General features: G+C 40.2%; 1 protein-coding gene across 3 annotated transcripts in view; it reads right to left on the bottom strand.

Moving 5' to 3' along the window:
• The window catches only part of SEC24B (SEC24 homolog B, COPII coat complex component), a 103,414-nt gene extending 86,861 nt beyond the window's left edge, over positions 1 to 16,553 (bottom strand). For all 3 annotated transcript variants that reach the window (XM_069855514.1, XM_069855513.1, XM_069855512.1), the window contains exons 1-3: positions 16,457 to 16,553; positions 9,936 to 10,637; positions 3,954 to 4,139 (exon numbers count right to left, since the gene is read on the bottom strand). In XM_069855514.1, the coding sequence (XP_069711615.1) occupies positions 3,954 to 4,139; positions 9,936 to 10,637; positions 16,457 to 16,529 (961 nt within the window). In that variant the 5' untranslated portion in view covers positions 16,530 to 16,553. The remainder of the gene's footprint in view (positions 1 to 3,953; positions 4,140 to 9,935; positions 10,638 to 16,456) is intronic.
• Between the last annotated feature and the right edge of the window lie 1,256 nt (positions 16,554 to 17,809).

The raw sequence follows: 17,809 nt of genomic DNA on the forward strand, positions 1-17,809 counted from the left end.
TTAGGGATACTCCAGTGTTGTGCTAGCACAACTGCCCAGCCACAAAAACAATCTGAGAACTGATCCTGAAAAATAACCTAGTTCAAAATCCATCCTTAAGGAGCCTCCCATTCTTGTTCAGTGCCCAGCAATGCCACCCGCAGGCCAACACAGGTGAGAAAGCAACTGAAAGGCAGAAATGGGTGGCTGAAGACAGCAGTTCCAAGTGCCACCATATAGCTAATCATTATTTCTGTTGTGACAACTCAGTTCTACTTAGTATCATTTACAGAGTGGCCAATAACACCATTAATAAAAGCTCCAACTTTAAACCTGTGAACACTTACTTAAAAATCATTTATTTTGCGTGAGATTACTTCACAGGTCTGGCTTAAAACGCAACCACATGCATTTGAATTGGCACAAACTTCTTGGGAATGGAAATTTCTAAGCCCTGCTACCTGTAACATAATATTGCACTGTAAGGTTTTATCCCGCTATCTTCTACAGATAACTAGAAACATAAGTGGGAGGACACAAAAGGATAAACTGGGATAAGAAACTGTGTGTCTATGAAATTAACTATTTAGGTACTTTAAGTAAGAATCACCCATACCTTGAAAGACATGCCCTCCTTTTCAACAAATTTACTAGTGCATTAAGATCTTAGTATTAGAAATACTAGTTCTTACAAAAATGAACCCTCTGCTTGTCCACTCTTAAACTCTTTGCTTTAAATTATTTTCATTTCACATCATCTTCTCTCACAATCATAAAACCTAAGGAAGTCTACAAATAACATCCAGACAGGACACACATTCTGAAAGTTTCTCTCTAGGATGCTGTTTTCAAGTAAATTAGTTTGTCTGCATTAAATTTGTACAGATATATATAAGATTAAACAGGCTTTAATACTTTTTAAGTTTCTTGCCTTGTTAGAAGTTAGTCAACTAAGGAATTAGAATGTTTTAACTGGAATGCCCACACAGGAGCTTAAAACAAGGAACTCTACTTTAAAAATTAACTCAAACTGGTTTTCCAGAATGCTTCCATGTAGACAACACTACTTTATAAGATAAAAATCAGTCTGTTTAATCCCTGCATAAGAAACACAGTTGGAATTCTAACAATCCTGACTAATACTCAGTACGTATGTTCTATTTTTTCTGTAGATTAATTTTTACAAGTGAAGTTATGATATTTAATTGTTGCTAAAAGTTATTGCAAGAGTATATTATGTATTTCTGACTCCTCAAATAAAACTGAAAAGCATCTGAAGTCTTCTAATGCTCATGAAGGTATCACCTACACATAGAAACATGCGTGTGATGGCACATACATAGATTTATTATTGACTATATTAATGTAAATACAGCTAGAGCAGCACAAACTCCTGACTACTTATCTACATATTCCTGACACAGGTATACTGTTGGTTCTAAAGAGTGCTCATTCAGCTGCATAGTGCATTAACTGTCACTTATATGGAAGTATTTGAATTTAGTGAAGAGATCATTGGTGACTATAATGATTTGTACTTAATGTACCAAGTGTTCTCACACTATTGAGGAATCACTGGAAGGACATATATTGCACATTAAGGCAAGCATAGTTAAACCTTTTTCACATTAGAAACACGGTTATGCGATTCCTTTGGAAGATGAACCAAGATTTTTCTAGCAAGCACTACTATAGCACAAATTCTACCCAGTACCGAAATCAGCCATAAAACTGTGCAAGAAGAAAGCACAGTTCCAAAACCAAATTATTTCCCTTAAAATGGTATACTGCACACAGGACTTCATAGCAATGAAGAATTATCTTTTGCCTGTAAGATATACAGAGCTGATTCACAGATAAGTCATTTCTTCACATTCTCTACTCCACCAGAAAAAGGAGAAAATAGAGGAAAAGGGGAAATTTGGACATTTGTGTCAGAGGACTTCAAAATTTAAGAATAAAAAAACCATGCTACGACAGTCATACCACGCTTTTGAGAATTATTTTGAACATTAAATACAGCACTTTGTTCTGGACAAAATTAATGCTTACTTCCATCTCATACACTGACTTCTTTTTGCATAAGAATTTCAAATTCTAAAATTACTAAGAGAAAATAGAGACCAAAATAAAAAAACCAAACCAACTGGACAGTAGATTAGATCTGGAATATTAGATAGAGAAACATGCAACAGTCTACGAGGCAAGTCAAAACATTAATTAGCATGGGCAAAGAAGGCTTAAGACCCAAATGACTCTTTGTCAACAGGCAACCAACATCAGAATATGGAAGGAGCTTATACAAGAACTCCTCTTTTAGAATCATAGAATCACCAGGTTGGAAAAGACTCACCGGATCATCGAGTCCAACCATGCCCATCAATCACTAAGCCATGCCCCTCAGCACCTCATCCACCCATCTTTTAAACACCTCCAGGGAAGGTGACTCAACCACCTCCCCGGGCAGCCTGTGCCACTGCCCAATGACCCTTCCTGTGAAAATTTTTTCCTGATGTCAAGCCTGAACCTCCCCCCGCAGAGCTTGAGGCCATTCCCCCTTGTCCTGTCTCCAGTCACTGGGGAGGAGAGGCCATCGCTCTCCTCTCTACAACCTCCTTTCAGGTAGTTGTAGACAGCAATAAGGTCTCCCCTCAGCTTCCTCTTCTCCAGGTTAAACAACCCCACTTCTCTCAGCCACTCCTCACAAGACTTGCTCCCCAGGCCCCTCTACAGCTTCATGGCTCTCCTCTGGAGGGGCCCAGAACTGAACACAGGATTCAAGGAGCAGTCTCACCAGTGCTGAGTACAGAGGGAGAATAACCTCCCTGGACCTGCTGGCCATGCCATCTCTGATACAAGCCAAGATGCCATTGGCCTTCTTGGCCACCTGGGCACACTGCTGGCTCATGTTCAGTCGGCTGTCAACCAACATCCCCAGGTCCCTCTCCTCCAGGCAGCTTTCTAGACAGACTTCTCCTAGTCTGTAGCACTGCACAGGGTTGTTGTGCCCCAAGTGCAGGACCCGGCACTTGGCCTTGTTAAACCTCATGCCATTGGTCTCAGCCCAGTGGTCCAGCCTGTTCAGATCCCTTTGCAGAGCCTCCCTACCCTCCAGCAGATCAACACTTCCACCCAGCTTAGTGTCGTCTGCAAACTTGCTAAGGGTGCACTCAATGCCTTCATCCAGGTCATTGATAAAGACATTGAACAGGGCTGGACCCAGCACTGAGCCCTGGGGAACCCCACTCGTCACTGGCCTCCAGCTGGAGTTAACTCCATTTACCACCACTCTCTGGGCCCGGCCATCCAACCAGTTTTCCACCCAGGAGAGTGTGTGCCTGTCCAGGCCAGAGGCTGACAGTTTCTGAAGCAGAATGCTGTGAGAAACTGTGTCAAAGGCTTTATTGAAGTCCAGGAGGACTACATCCACAGCCCTTCCCTCATCCAGTAGTCGAGTCACTTTGTCATAGTGCCCCACAACAAGTCCCGAAGCAGTTTTGCATGGGACCTTACAGCTAGAGAATAACAATTCTATGAGTCTGAATTCAGTACTCAAGCTTGCTCTGTTACGCAGTGCTAGCAACAGCAAATTGCTAGTTTATATCAGATTTCTCAATACAGACAGATTACAAAACTAATTTTAAGATCTCATTCCAAGAGGTCAAAATGGTGAACACGTTTTCAGAAAAAAAAAAAAGGGAATTGAAAGAAGGACTTTTTATGGAAGAGACTTGCAAGACTGCCAATGAGACAAGACAAAGATAATATATGGCCAAAGGAAATGAAACAGAAGAGCTGACAGAAGTTAAAACCAAGTGGTACAAAACAAGACAACTAGGGGAGCCTGACAAGATACAAGTGATGTACTTCAGTCAGAAAATCGCAGAACAACAGCAAGAAAGCTTCCAGCTTTCACGTGTGTACGCGCAACAGGGCAGAAGTCTGTATTATAACTTCTCATTCCCATTTAGTACCTTCCTGAAGAGCCGACTCTGGTGACTGTGTAACAGAGGGAGAAGATCGTGGCTGTGAAGAAAGGCTTGGAGCAGATGTCCTTACTGACGAGTTCACAGCAGAGGAAGCAGATGTTCCAGCCCCAGGCTTCGTAAACGGAACAGTCTGCTTCACAGAGTGCACAGACTGTGAAGAATCAATGCCACCTGAAAACAACAGCAAAAAGCAGAAATATTTTCATAGACAATTACACAATGCAAGCAATCACGTTTGATTTCACAATAACTATAATACCAAACCAATACAATACTGTCCACTTGAAATTCTTATCAGATAAGGACAATATAAGTTAATTAAGTTAGCTTTTAAGAGAGAGGCTCTTTGTTTATAAATTGAAAAAAATTATCATACTATGATTCTTTCTAAAAAGCTGTCATACCAAACTGTTTAAAATAAGAATAGAAAGGAAATGGTTTGATCAATATTACTCAGTAAACAAACATAGAAATTAAGCAACAACAAAATTCACCACTTGTATTTGTACTTATTTAAGCTACAGAATCCACTAGAACATGCACATGCAATATTAATTATGGCATACAGCAGTGTAGTTCATACAGTTCCTGGCTTTTCCTTAAATAATAGAGTTGATATCCAAAATGACCTTAAGGAAAGTTGAAGCTTCCTTTAGAGAGGGAAGAAGAACAGGCAACTTAAAAAATCCTTCTGTTTTTCTAATTTACCATCAAAATAAACAGCACGCATCTTTACCACTTTAGTGGTACTTTTATTTATTATGCAGTTTTCAAATATAATGCTGAGCATAGATACTTTTTTGCCCTTTTTATCAAAATCAAAATGTGTATCACACAGCATTTTCAATTTAAATGTACTTGCTACAACCTCTGCTTCTACTCAGTTATATCTTGTTGACTCTCCACCAAAGCGTCATCTGCCTGTCAGCAGAAATGTGATAGGTAGCTACACAGCTCTCTCAAGCAAGATATCTAAGACCACCAAGGAAGTTCTTTACAGCATTAGTGTGCGTACCCAGGTTTTGTAGCAGAGTATTGTTTATGGGGTTATGGTGTTTTCCACACTTTAATTCAATATAGCGATGCTTGCAGTATCAAGCACTGCTGTAGAGCACACTAAGAGCTATAATGCCACATGTTCAAAGCCAAAACCAATTTACATCCAGATTACCTGAAGTTGTAATACCCTTCCTACTAAGCACCATTATCTATTCCAAACAAAATCCTTCAAAATTACGTGGATCCTTTGCATGTATTGTAAGAAAATGTTTTTAAACTGAGCAGAAAATGTACTTTTTTCTTTGTACAAAAATCCAGACTATGAAATCATACACTGAACTTTATTTGGTGACTGCAAAGTCTTCAAAAGCCATAAATAACTAAAACCAAAGTAAACATTTGAACAAATTTAATCTTTAAAAATACATTGTTGGTAACTACCACCACAAGAGGCAATCTACAGTTATGTAATTATGATATCGATTTTTTTTTGCTGCTAGACAGTGAAAAGATTGCACCCTGTCATCCAAGTACTCAGCAGGTCTATTTTAGCTCAAGACAAAGTCGGACCGAACACCAGTTTAGAGTAAAAGTGTCCCATCAGCTTATCCAGCCCGATCAGGCCATGCAACGTTCCACCAACCAACGGCATGAGAAGCCAAGAGCTTTGTCAGGCTGCATTAAATATAAGGCCTAATCTCATTGACATTTGTACTTTCTGGTTTCCACCTCCCAGTACTGTAAACATTAATGTGCACTGAAGTTTTCTCTCATGCTTTTCAACCACAAACATCTCTTGCTCCAAAAATGACCAAGTACACAACTTGGTTACAAAAGCCACAAGAAAGATCTACAGCTACAAGGCATGTTACAGAAAAATTTGCAGAGCTGTACAAATTGGCAGTGTAATTATTTTTCCTATACACTATCACTTAGTTTTTATTTAATTTCCAACTTGAAACCTACAGATAGTAGTTAAAAAGTGTATCCCTACAGTATCTTCTCAAGCCTTCAGAAGAGATGCAAAAGTTATCCCTTTTGAGTGGCCACAGCTATGATCTTGATTCCTTGCACCCTCCTCAACACAGAATGCAATTGCTGCAGAGAGATCTACCACCTCCCTGCAGTTGAGTTTTCAACAGCATCATATCCTCTCAACTTTCTCTATCTCAGCTGCAGTCCTTCCTCTTTCTCCAACCCCACCTATATTAGCAGGTTTACAGGATTATAGCCTACATTCCTATGGAACTGGGGCAGCACAGGCCTTTGATCCTGAATTGACATAAGGAGAAGTATGTGCACGAGATAAAGAAATTAAAGTGTCTCCTGCTCAAGCAGATGGCCTACAATTACAAGACAGCAGAGAAGATCCAGGAAGCAAAGAAACCCATATCATATACCTGCAGAAGGAGTTCTCTATCTCCTCCTCCTCAGGGAGGAGTCCAGTAAAATCTGGGCATCCAGGCTGACATCCACACTGACTGGAAAGCACCAAGAAAAATCAGAGTGCACTGATTTCAGCTGAAATAAGCTGGAAAAACATTAAGAAAAGCTACTGACCCAGAAAAACAAAAAGCCTAAATAATATGAAGTGTGTTATTTACACAGCATAACACCATTTCTGGACATATTTATACTAACATAGTTTTGTGGAAATACAGAAATTAAAATCAGAACAGAGCAGTTTTGCTAGATGACATCAGTTTAAACCAGCACCAGAAAAATCTGAAATGAAATATTCCTACTCTACTTTTTTAATACTTCTAGAGCAAAGAAAATTATTCTCACTCATCTAAAAAAGTCCACTTCCAGCAAAAGATATTTTTTACAATAGGTTTCAGTTCTCCTGGTGAAAGCTCAGGTAGCTTCACTGAAAATACCTCAGTGATTTCAGACAGTGACTGTCAAAGTTTCAGGAAAATATTTTGTCGCAGTTATGCATCCTCAGAATATGACGTACAGCAGCTCAGGGGTTTGATCTTAATAATCATCGTTCTGGGGACTTTCAAAGGCACTATGTAAAGTGCTTCATTTAAAAATCTAATTTTAAGTCCAAGACTTAGAACTTTCTGTATTTGATTAAAAAATAATTAAAAAATCACGAAGCTTCTCAAAAGTTTATGCCAGCCTAAGTCTCTCAACTAAGTCCTGTTTAAAAACACACATTTTACTAAAAACAGGGTATCCTTCTATATAACGAATGTTCCATTTTCATTAAGATCTTTCAGTGTTCACTGACTGCACAAAATTGCTATTGAAAAATACACTAGTAGTATCCTGAGTGACAGGTCCTTCTAAGATTTTCTTATTTATAATTTAAAGGGTCTTCTTTCACAGCACAAAATGTCTTTACATCAAGAATCAGAGAAAGTGCACAGGAATTTCAGTATACATTATATTTTCTTCCAAGTAATTGTTCTAAAACCTATGCACAGAACAAACTGCAATTATTTTCCATCGTCACTTCCTTCTTGGAGAACAACAGGGAGGAAAAATATTCAGTAAAAATCCTTCTTGCATATCATTCACAGTTTTCATAAATTCCCTGTATGTAGTACTCAGATACTTTCCAAGGATATACAAGAAAGGACAAATGATTTTCAAGATCCAATTTTTATGAAGGCTGCAATTAGAATACTATATATAAAATGACTCCATCTAAGAACAGCAAGACTGCACTGAGAACTTTAGAAAGCACATCAGCGTCCCAAAAAGTAAATCAATTTTGCCAGGACCAATTACTTGCTAACTTTTATTAGTCAGGTGTTGTAGCAATTTTATTTTTAACACATTTTAGCCAAATATTCTAGACTAAAAAATGTTGGACATTATTGGAGGCAGTCTGTTTAGCCCCAGATTTCAAAACCTAAGTCTTTCAAATTTACTAAAACAGCCCAGCTCTTCTTTCAGCCTAGCTACTGGTTGCTACCTTTACTTGTTCTTTCGCAGTCAGCAAATACAGAACCATTTGTGTGCAGAGGCTGAACCAGGATTCAGAGGGAGAGAAAAAAAGTTATTCTCCTGATAAATCAATTCCACAATCCAGTACTGTGCAACAAAGCACAGGGTATGCTTACGTCAGCAGCTTTACAAGCTCAGAAGGAGTTTGCATGTGGTTTAAATAATTATGCCTACAGTCCAACAAACAAACCAAGAACTGCAATTACTCAAGAGTAACCAAAACAGTGGATCGGTGTTCATTTTCGTAACTGTTAAGTGAATACTTATTACACACCACTACCACAGCCAGTTCTATCATCAGGTCTTCGAAATTCAAGTGTAATATTACTACTTTTTCTTGAGGCCATTTATTAACTCAATCACTCCCTTAAGAAGAGCACTGAATGGCTCAGAATTAAGACTGCCCATTGCTCGTATTGCTCTTCATGGTCTGGTCAGCTTTACTGTTTCACCCTTAAAACAACTGTTCATTATAAAAATTACCATTATGAACAAATAATAGATTTCCAGACACTCCCGGAGGAAATAAAATCAACAGGCATTTAAAATACTAACTTCCGTAACCAAAACTAACTGTCTGAACAAACAAGTGGGTTTCATATGACTACTGCAAATCACACTACTCTGTAATGTATCCCTGTGCTCTGTCAAGTCCAGCTGTACGTTCTGCACTCAAAAGAATCACTTTTTCTGGCCAGAGTTTGAAACTAGTCTCTGAAAGAATTCATTTCTATGCTCAATCCTGAAATGCCATTACCTTCTGAAGCTTTTTAAGGAGATCCCCATTTTTCTTTTTGTAATATTATTTTATCATTTTGCAATATTAAAGAAAATAACACAGAGCACCTCACAGAGACAGAACTGAAATCTACTAACAGTCAAACTAATAAAACTGAGCTGAAGAACAACACTTTACATTCTAGTCTTGGAAGAGGTAGGAGGTTAAATAACATTGAAACTAAATTCAACCTTGGTATGGACTGGATGAGCTCGATTTAAGCTTAGCTGCTTTTCCCAGGCAAAACTTTACCATCATCAAAACCATGTTCTTTCCTAAGTCCTTGCTTTTAAAAATCTCCTCTACAAGAACTTCAAAACACTTCCAATGCTAAACTATAATCTGAAATACTTAGCATAAAAAAGGAAACATTCTACAGTTCCTTAATATTATCTCATCAGAAAAAGGAAGTCCTGCACAGCTTACAAGTGAGAACTGCATTAAGTCAGAAAAAGTATCACTGTAGAAAGAAAACAAGAAATATCTTGCATAATTCTATTACTGTCTCAGACAGAGTCCAACATGGAAACATTCCCGCATCTTTAATCTCTTCCACTCTTCCTACCAAGAATTGCTTTCTACCCTATGAACTTGCTGTACTCAGTTTTCCTATGAAACAGAAGCTGTGGCTACTAGCAAGAACGGAGCATACTTGCCCTCAACTGGCACCTTTGCAACTGAATTCTCTGTAGTTACATTTATGATAAACCCATGAAATTATTGCTTACAAAAATCAGCTAAACCCAACAAAATCGATCTCTTATTTAAATGCTTATAAAAATACTAATTTAAAAAAAACCCAACCAATTGCTTCCAAACTCATGTAGGCTTCCACTTTTTCTGAACTTTCCAAAGAAAAGAGTGCACGCATGATCCTTAGGTAAAGTTTAATGAATCAATTTTGATCATGAGTTAAAAAATCACTAGATTCCAGAAAGGAAACAAGTATCTTTGTGATGAGCAGACATTTCAGAAATTGCACATTGCTTCCAAACTTGCATGAAAAGACTCCCTTCCAAGGCCACTTACATTAAAAACCCCCTAATAAATTAAATCAATTCCCCAAACAGCATCTTCCTCTGAGAAAAGCTTCAAGAATGAATAAGATAAATTCAAAATCACAATCCGCAATATCACATAGTGAATAAGTACAAACCAACAAAAGTACATGATTTCTGATGCTTCCCAGACACATCTGGAAGTTCATCATCCTTCATATACTACCATACCTCTATTTATTTGGTTGTTTACTTCAGCAACTGATCCAGTGAGATTCCTGCTGAGGTTGTCTTGAATGGACTGAGCAGATGAAATAGCTGATGTTGAATTATATCCAGTGGGGACGTGCTGTTGAAGTGAATGAGGTACTGATGTACTCTGGCTAGAAAACGTATTTGTCTCTTTGAACTGTCCAACAGCAGGTAGGCTCTGAGAGGTAAACGCCTGCCCATACACACTGCCAGCAGCCACAGGAGGATAGGAAACATTGGGATACACGGCACTAGAAGCCACAGGCATGGTGTAGTGATCAGAATTAAGGGGAAATCCCTGAGATGCAACTGAAGAGCCGACAGAAGTGCTATAGTGATTAGCAAACGCTGAATATGACTGCTGAGCACTTGTATGCAAGTAAGATGCAGATGATATTGCTCCTTGAATAGGTCCTTCAGCCGACCCCACTGTATGGGGAGGAGTTTTGTACAGCTGCTGTGATTCCTGTGGACTCAACACATTGGTTCCCACAGAAGGTGTCATAATATTTTGTGCTGGTGCTGAATAGTAAGTAGGGTAGTAACTGGCTCTATACTCATTATCCAAATGTGAAGCAGCAGCTTTATTGGGCACTTGGGAATAGTGTCCTGAGGGCACACTATAGTTCGGAGGATGTGAGCCATAGCCAGCAGGGAAGTGCATCTGACCCTGCACAGGACCTGAAATAAAGAGGAAGAATCACACATATTAAAGGTGCACACGCTAGTAGTGCCAATGAACTCTGTACTTACTCTTACTTACAAGCAATAGGTTTCTTTTAGTTTTCCATCACCACTTCCGCCAGCAGAAAGAGAACAAGCCATGTATAATGCATGCAAAAGACAATATTTGAAGTAATTTGCAAACACACACATAAGTAAGAGAAAAATGGATTGCTTCCACAATCGAAAGATGTTACCATGCCAAGACTGTATGCCTCACACTGGTACTTTGAAAATTTTAAAGAGTTTTTAGGAGGTTAACATTTAAACAGATAGTGAGCTACAGCAACACCAAACTGATGTTTCGAGAATGTCTCAATACAACACTGTGCCTTAAAGAAACTGAGTAAATATGAAAAATGAAAGCTGCAGTCAAACCAATCCATCAATACATAAAAATGCAGGTGCTGCTCTTCACAAGTCCTTTTTATGGTGACCAAGACATAGTGCTACAGAACAGGGAGGTTGTGTACGTTTCTTTTGTATTATACTCTTACAGAAAACAACATTTCTGTGAAACTACAGAGTATTTGACAAGGCACTGAATTTATGTTTACTGCCTGATACTTACATCAGGTACAGCAGATGTTGATATCAGAGAAAATGACTCCTGCTGTCAACTGCAAATGGCTCTGCAACATCAGAGGTTAATTACATACTGGTCCAGCAAGGGTCCAACAAGTACTTGTTTGCTACAGAACCAATGTTAACTATTTCCAAATTTTTTTTTCAATGCCAACTGATCAATCATAAATTTGAAAGTTCTTCCTTATGTTTTTTTTTTCCTGAACTCTTTTTAATCGCTAGTGAACCTCAAATGCATTTCCCTGCATAACTTCCTTTCTTAAAATTATCACACGCCACTGCTTACATCCCACTGATGACTACATTGTTACTTCCCTGTCCTCCACTAATAAAAACACAAGCACAGCACTAGGCCACTCCAGAATTAAACAGCAGCTGCGTTAACAATGAATTGTTGATTTCCTCCCTTATATTTACATTTGTTATAGAATGTAACCATTATTAATCTTGTCCTGAAATTCTAAAAAGTAACTGTTCTCAAAGTAACAGAGAGGTGTTCTATGATTAACCTGCAAGGCAATTTTAGTAATGAATTTGTTAATGGAATCTTGCAAGCAAGGAACATACTGTCCAAAACTGCTTTCTGGTAAAATTAAAAATGCCTTTTCATAACTGACAACACAGAAAACTGAGAAGAAGAGAAAGGAGCTAAAAAAATTAACAACACTAACTTAGACTACTGGGTCGAAAGACAGAAAAAAACCTTGGGAGAAAGCATAAGGAAATTAACCCCTGCCCCTCTATCCCGAGTTTTGAGGGGAGTAGATAACCATTCTCCTTAGTCACGATTTTCTTGAAAAAAGTGGGAGCTGCTTCATAAAGGTCTGTAGTTTATTCTCCTTTAAAGGAAAAATAGTTTGAGTCAGCAAGTCATTAATATCTACGTGAACTTTGGTAGACTTCTGGCCTGCTTTTCTAAAAGCCTGAAAGAGCAAACTCAAAAATACATTAGTAACTTATGTCTGTCAAGATTTATTGCTTTAAGTTATGTCACTTAAAAAGTTCGTGCATTTGTTCTACTAAAATGTCTGGAATAACCTAACTAAGCAGATGTAATTTAGACACTGGTTTAAGAGCACTGGACTTTGTAAGTAAAAGGCTGCATATCAAATAATCTACTGCAAAGTCTTCCAGTACCTGGCTCTGATTTAAAAACACACACCATAATGAAGAAAGATTACACTGCCAATACAAGATATCAGTTTCTACATTACAGAATGCCCAAGTTATCTTTATTCACATTTTTAAGTAGAAGCATCTCTAAGTTCAAAATTATACATGAGCACACAAGAGCATAAATTTTATTAAGACTTCAACCAAGGGACACACCTGACATTTGAAGAATAACATTTTTGATTTCAAACTCCTGGTCCTTTAAAAGCAAGGTTTGTGATTACAGATGAAAGATTATTTTCATTACCTGAAGTGAGCTTTTAGTCCATTTGATTATAAAGAATGTGAGTAGAAAGTAATTTTTATACAGCAATTAGTAGCTGAAGCTACTAATGATGACTAGATAATTGGACAATTTTCAACGCTAGAAATTTGAGTACATCTTCAATGTCATTTTGAAATCTGGTTAACTGCACCATCTGTCCTGATGTCTCAGGTACTCTACCCTTCTCCCAAAACACCTGACAAATCTCACAAAAAAAACCCAAACCAAAACCCAAAACTCAGAGGAGTTGAAAACCTTAACTGCACAGAAAAGGTGTACAGTTAAAACACCATCTCTGTAACAAAGCAGTTAACCTCTCCTACAGACAAATTAATACTTTGTAATGTTATAACGTATAGCTACAGAGACATTAACAGGTGAACCCCAAAAGCTTTATCACTTTTTAAAGGTGGGAAGCCACCACCACACTCCCCAAACCAGTGCTATGGCTATACCACTTGGGTAAAGGGTTTTGGTTTGGGGTTTTTTTGCTTAAATCTGGTAAAGCTCTACTTGTCATGTTTGTTTGGTGTTTTATGCCCTTGTATTTTCCCATATGAATAATTGAGCCAGCTGCCATGTACCCTACCTATATACAGTCTATGTACCCTACAACACCAACTTCCCTTCTAGCCACAAGCACCTGCTAGTTTTCTGTAACTCGTAACATCCTTTTTCCCCCTCCAGAGAAGACTTGCCACAGTTCCCACACATATCCCTTAGAGGATGGGCTGGGGATAGCACTCCTCAGCCTCCTGAAGCTCTGCCTGCCATCAGCTGCCAGCACACAAGCCAGCAAAATCAAGTCACTCAGTCATGGAAATAATGTCTGGCTCCTTCTTTCACCCAGCTTACCATTTTTACAAAATATTCAGGGATATCATATCTTTCAGACCTCTATCCTCTTTACCAAGTTCAATGAGACTCTCTAGAAGATCAGAAGTCTGAGGTGGGATGGAAAACAAGGCTAAATAACGTCACAATTAAAATTAAAGTGCCAAAATGCTAGTAGTATACCAATGGTAATCTTACAAACCAGTTTCAGACAACACTAGATAAAAATCTTCTGGAGAATCATGAGGATTCAATGCAGTTATCCTCTCAGGGTTAAATTTCAATACATGAGATTGTTAGCACTTAAGTCCTCCACTGCTGCTGGAAAAATACATAACTTCTTAGTGCTTCTTTAACAAGCAGTATTTTATTATGCTGAAACTAGGAAATGGGTCCTTTTCCATTTAGATACAAAGCCACCTGTACTAGAATAAAAGCTTCTTGAACCTGCAACACCTTATTGACAAGAAACGTATTTTAAAGCCCTAGATTTACAATACCCCAAAAAGGGCTTTTTTTTGTTTTATTTTTTAACACTTTATTTCACTATAAGATCAAACTGAGAGTACTGTAAGAGAAAAGAAAAAAAAATCAAATACAAACAAAGCTTGTTTTTTTTAAAAGAAGCTTTACGTTAAACTACAACTAAAGCCTCTACGGGTCTCAAGTGGGCTTGGTCATTAGACCAGGCAAAATTCATTAAAAAAAGCAAACATCCTTTTTTAATACCACTGTATGTGCTTTCTGCAAAAAACCAGCCTATCTTCCATCAGATCCCAGAAACTTTGAAGTTTTATCCAAAAAGTCCACATTTTATGAAATTTAAACACAGAGCACTCTAAACATTTGAAAGAATGCACCGCAGTGTCTTATATGTGAACTCCACTATATTGATGTAAAATTAAATAAAAAGCAATGACAATTTTCTTTGTGAATTTAGTCACACAAAATGAAAATTTCCAGTACAGTATTTTTCTATTATTGCCCTCTACTCCCATTCTTACTACAATTTAAAAAAACAGAAGCCTCAAATCCTGTCTTACAACTTCAGAACTTAAAATTTCAATATCAGTACTTAAAGAAAACAGATAAACTAATGCAAAAATTCTCAAGTGCTACTGCTAACTGTCAAATTCGAACAAAATCATCAAATACATATCATTAAGATGTCTTAGGGAACACGGAAGCCAATGTTCACACAATAGTGTATACATTCCTCAAAATTTAAAAGAAAGTATTTTTCAGAAAATAAATGGCCTACTACAAGGTTTTAAACAAGCTGATTTTAATAATATTAGCAGCACCATGGAGTTAATTAAAATAAAAAATAGTAAAGACGACTCCTTATATTACTGTTTCATTCAGCTAAATCACAGGGAAACCATATGACATCCGTTTCTATACGTTTCTGTGAAACATACTTCCAGGTTATGGATGCTGCAGTAGCTGTCTCCTGACAATGAAACTTTTTTTTTTTTATTTTTATTAAAAGCCATCCAGTTGGCATTTCCTCAATAATTTTGACAAAACTCAGTATTACAATATTTAAGCTGGGAGAACACATCTGAGGCATTAGTATCTCCCTAAAATCTACCATTTTATTACCTTTTTTTCATTCTCTTTAGTGACTTTTGCATTGTCTGTAAATTCACTCAAAACCTACTTTATAGGCATGTAAGTGCTTATCACCTGACTACCCCCTTTAGACATGATAAATACTCACAAGGAAATAATTTTGTCGGTTGTTAACCCACATACTGATCCGTGCAGAGGAAAGCCATGTGCACAAAATAGCCCAACTACAGAGTAAAGGGTTTAACAACAGGAGAAACCTCTAAGCAAGAAAGAGGCCATATTTGACACCAAATCATCATTAGGTGGGGGCGAACCATGAAGGCATTCTGAAAAGTTAACAAGATGTATTTATAAAGAACTGATTTTACAGCACACCAGTTTAAAAATAAGGAACTGCATGTTAGTAGTACAGTTGGTCTCAATACCTCTCCATCTGAAAAGCAGGCCAGCATTCCCTGACTTTCAACTATTTTATGTTTATTTGCCAGCGACCCATATTTCACTAGTCTGACCTTGTTTATTCAACTCAAAGCCTAATCTCCAGCTGCATGCACACCTACTCACGCACTACTCTTCAGTCCGTGACTACTTACGAAGTCAGTAAACGCTCTTGCTTGCAGTGTGTGGGTTTTGGCCCAGCTCTACTCATGCACGGCTGGCACTGCCAAGGCCTGCAGGTGCCTCAGCCTATTGAGCTTTCCCCAAAGGCCACAAAACTGGCTTTAAATTGGAGGAGGAGGAGATTTAGATTCGAATTAGGAAGAAACTCTTCTCGATGAGGGTGGCGAGGCACTGGCAGAGGCTGCCAGGGGAGTGGTGGATGTGCCATCCCTGCAGGTGTTCAGGGCCAGGTTGGATGGGGCCTTGGGCAGCCTGGTCTGGTGGGAGCCGTCCCTGCCCATGGCAGGGGGGTTGGAACGGGATGGGATTTAGGGTCCCTTTCAACCCAAACTATTGTATGATTTAGATGAGATTTAAGGAAGAAATCCTTCACCTTGAGAGCAGTGAGGCGCTGGCACAGGTTGCCCAGGGAAGCTGTGGCTGCCCCATCCCTGGTGGTGTCCAGGGCCGGGTTGGATGGGGCCTTGGGCAGCCTGGACTGGTGGGGGGTGTTCCTGCCCATAGCAGGGGGTGGGACTGGATGGGCTTTAAGGCCCTTTCCAACCCAAAGCATCCCGATTCCAAAGCGGGCACCACGGCACCCGCCACAGGAGGAGGCGGCTTCCCCTCCCTCGCTCCTTTTCCCGAGCCCGGCAAGAGGCTGCGCCTTCTCCCAAATCTCCCCGCTCCCCGCACGCACCGCCGGGCTCTGCGGGCCCCGTCCCGTCCGCTCCCCGCCGCTCACCGTTCTGGTAGCGAGGCGCGGCCTCCCGGGGGGCGGCTGCGGGCCGAGGCGGCAGCCCGGCGGGCGCGGACATGGCGCCCGGGCTGCAAGCGGCGGCTCCTCCTCCTCCTCCGGGGCCGCCGGGGCCGGGGTGGGGGTGAGGGAGCCGCCCCGCCGGGCGCGAGGGGCAGGGCCGCGCAGGCGGGCAGAGCGCCGCGCCCCGCCCGCAGCGCCCCCTGGCGGCGTGTTCCCGGAGCCTTATGCGTGTTCTGTTACCTCCCAAGGTCTGATTTTAGTGTTATTATGAACTTCCCAGCAGTCAAACCCTTTGCTGATTCGGAGCCGGCTCCGGCTCTGCCTGACCTTGCCTTTAAAACCGAAGGAAACGCTGCACACAGAGGGGGTTGCAGGAGAAGAGACACCAGTTCAGCACAGATCAGACTGGACGCAGGATGTTATCATCTCCAAAGAATGGACAATGTCTGGAAAAGCACTGAAAGAAAACACGCTGTCAGAGGGACATTCTGTCTAACTTTCAGAGAACACAATTACTTAGATGAAACTTAACTCTAACTTAAATCAAAATGTTCTGATTTTGTAACAGCAACTACTTCTTGTATCGCTATGGCAGGGAGAAGGGACGGACCCCACCCCCCACCCTCAGTCTGTGTCTAAACCTGCTGGGTGTGGGCTGGCTGGGCTGGTGTGGTGGGAGTAGAATCATAGCATCATAAAATCATGGAATGGTTTTAGCTGGAAAAGACTGTAAAGCCCATCCTGTTCCACTCCCCTGCCATGGGCAGCGACATCTCCCACTAGACCAGGCCACCCAAGGTCACATCCAACCTGGCCTTGGACACCTTCAGGGATGGGGCAGCCACAACTTCTCTGGGCAACCCATGCCAGTGTCTCACCACTCTCATCATGAGATCACTGCATCCTCAGACCGGCCACAGGGCACAGATATGTGTGTATCCAGTGTGGCCAGCAGGATGAACGAAGAGATTGTGACCCTGTACTCAGCACTGGTGAGGTCGCACCTCAAATACTGTGTTCAGTTTTGGGCCCCTTGCTACAAGGACATTGAGGTCCTGGACCACATCCGGAGAAGAGCAATGAAGCTAGTGAAGGGGCTAGAGAACAAGTCTTATGGGGAGCGGCTAAGGGAACTGGGTTTAGCCTGGACAAAAGGAGGCTGAGGGGACACCTTATCACTGTCTACAAGTCCCTGAAAGGAGGTTGTAGAGAGGTGGGTGTTTGTCTCTTCTCCCAAGTGACAGACAACAGGATGAGAGGAAGTAGCCTCAAGTTATGCCATGGGAGGTTCCGATTGGACACCGAAAGGCTTATTGGGCACTGGAACAGGGTGCCAAT

The sequence above is a fragment of the Phaenicophaeus curvirostris genome, chromosome 4 (genome assembly GCF_032191515.1).
Source record: "Phaenicophaeus curvirostris isolate KB17595 chromosome 4, BPBGC_Pcur_1.0, whole genome shotgun sequence".
Classification (NCBI taxonomy): Eukaryota; Metazoa; Chordata; class Aves; order Cuculiformes; family Cuculidae; genus Phaenicophaeus; species Phaenicophaeus curvirostris.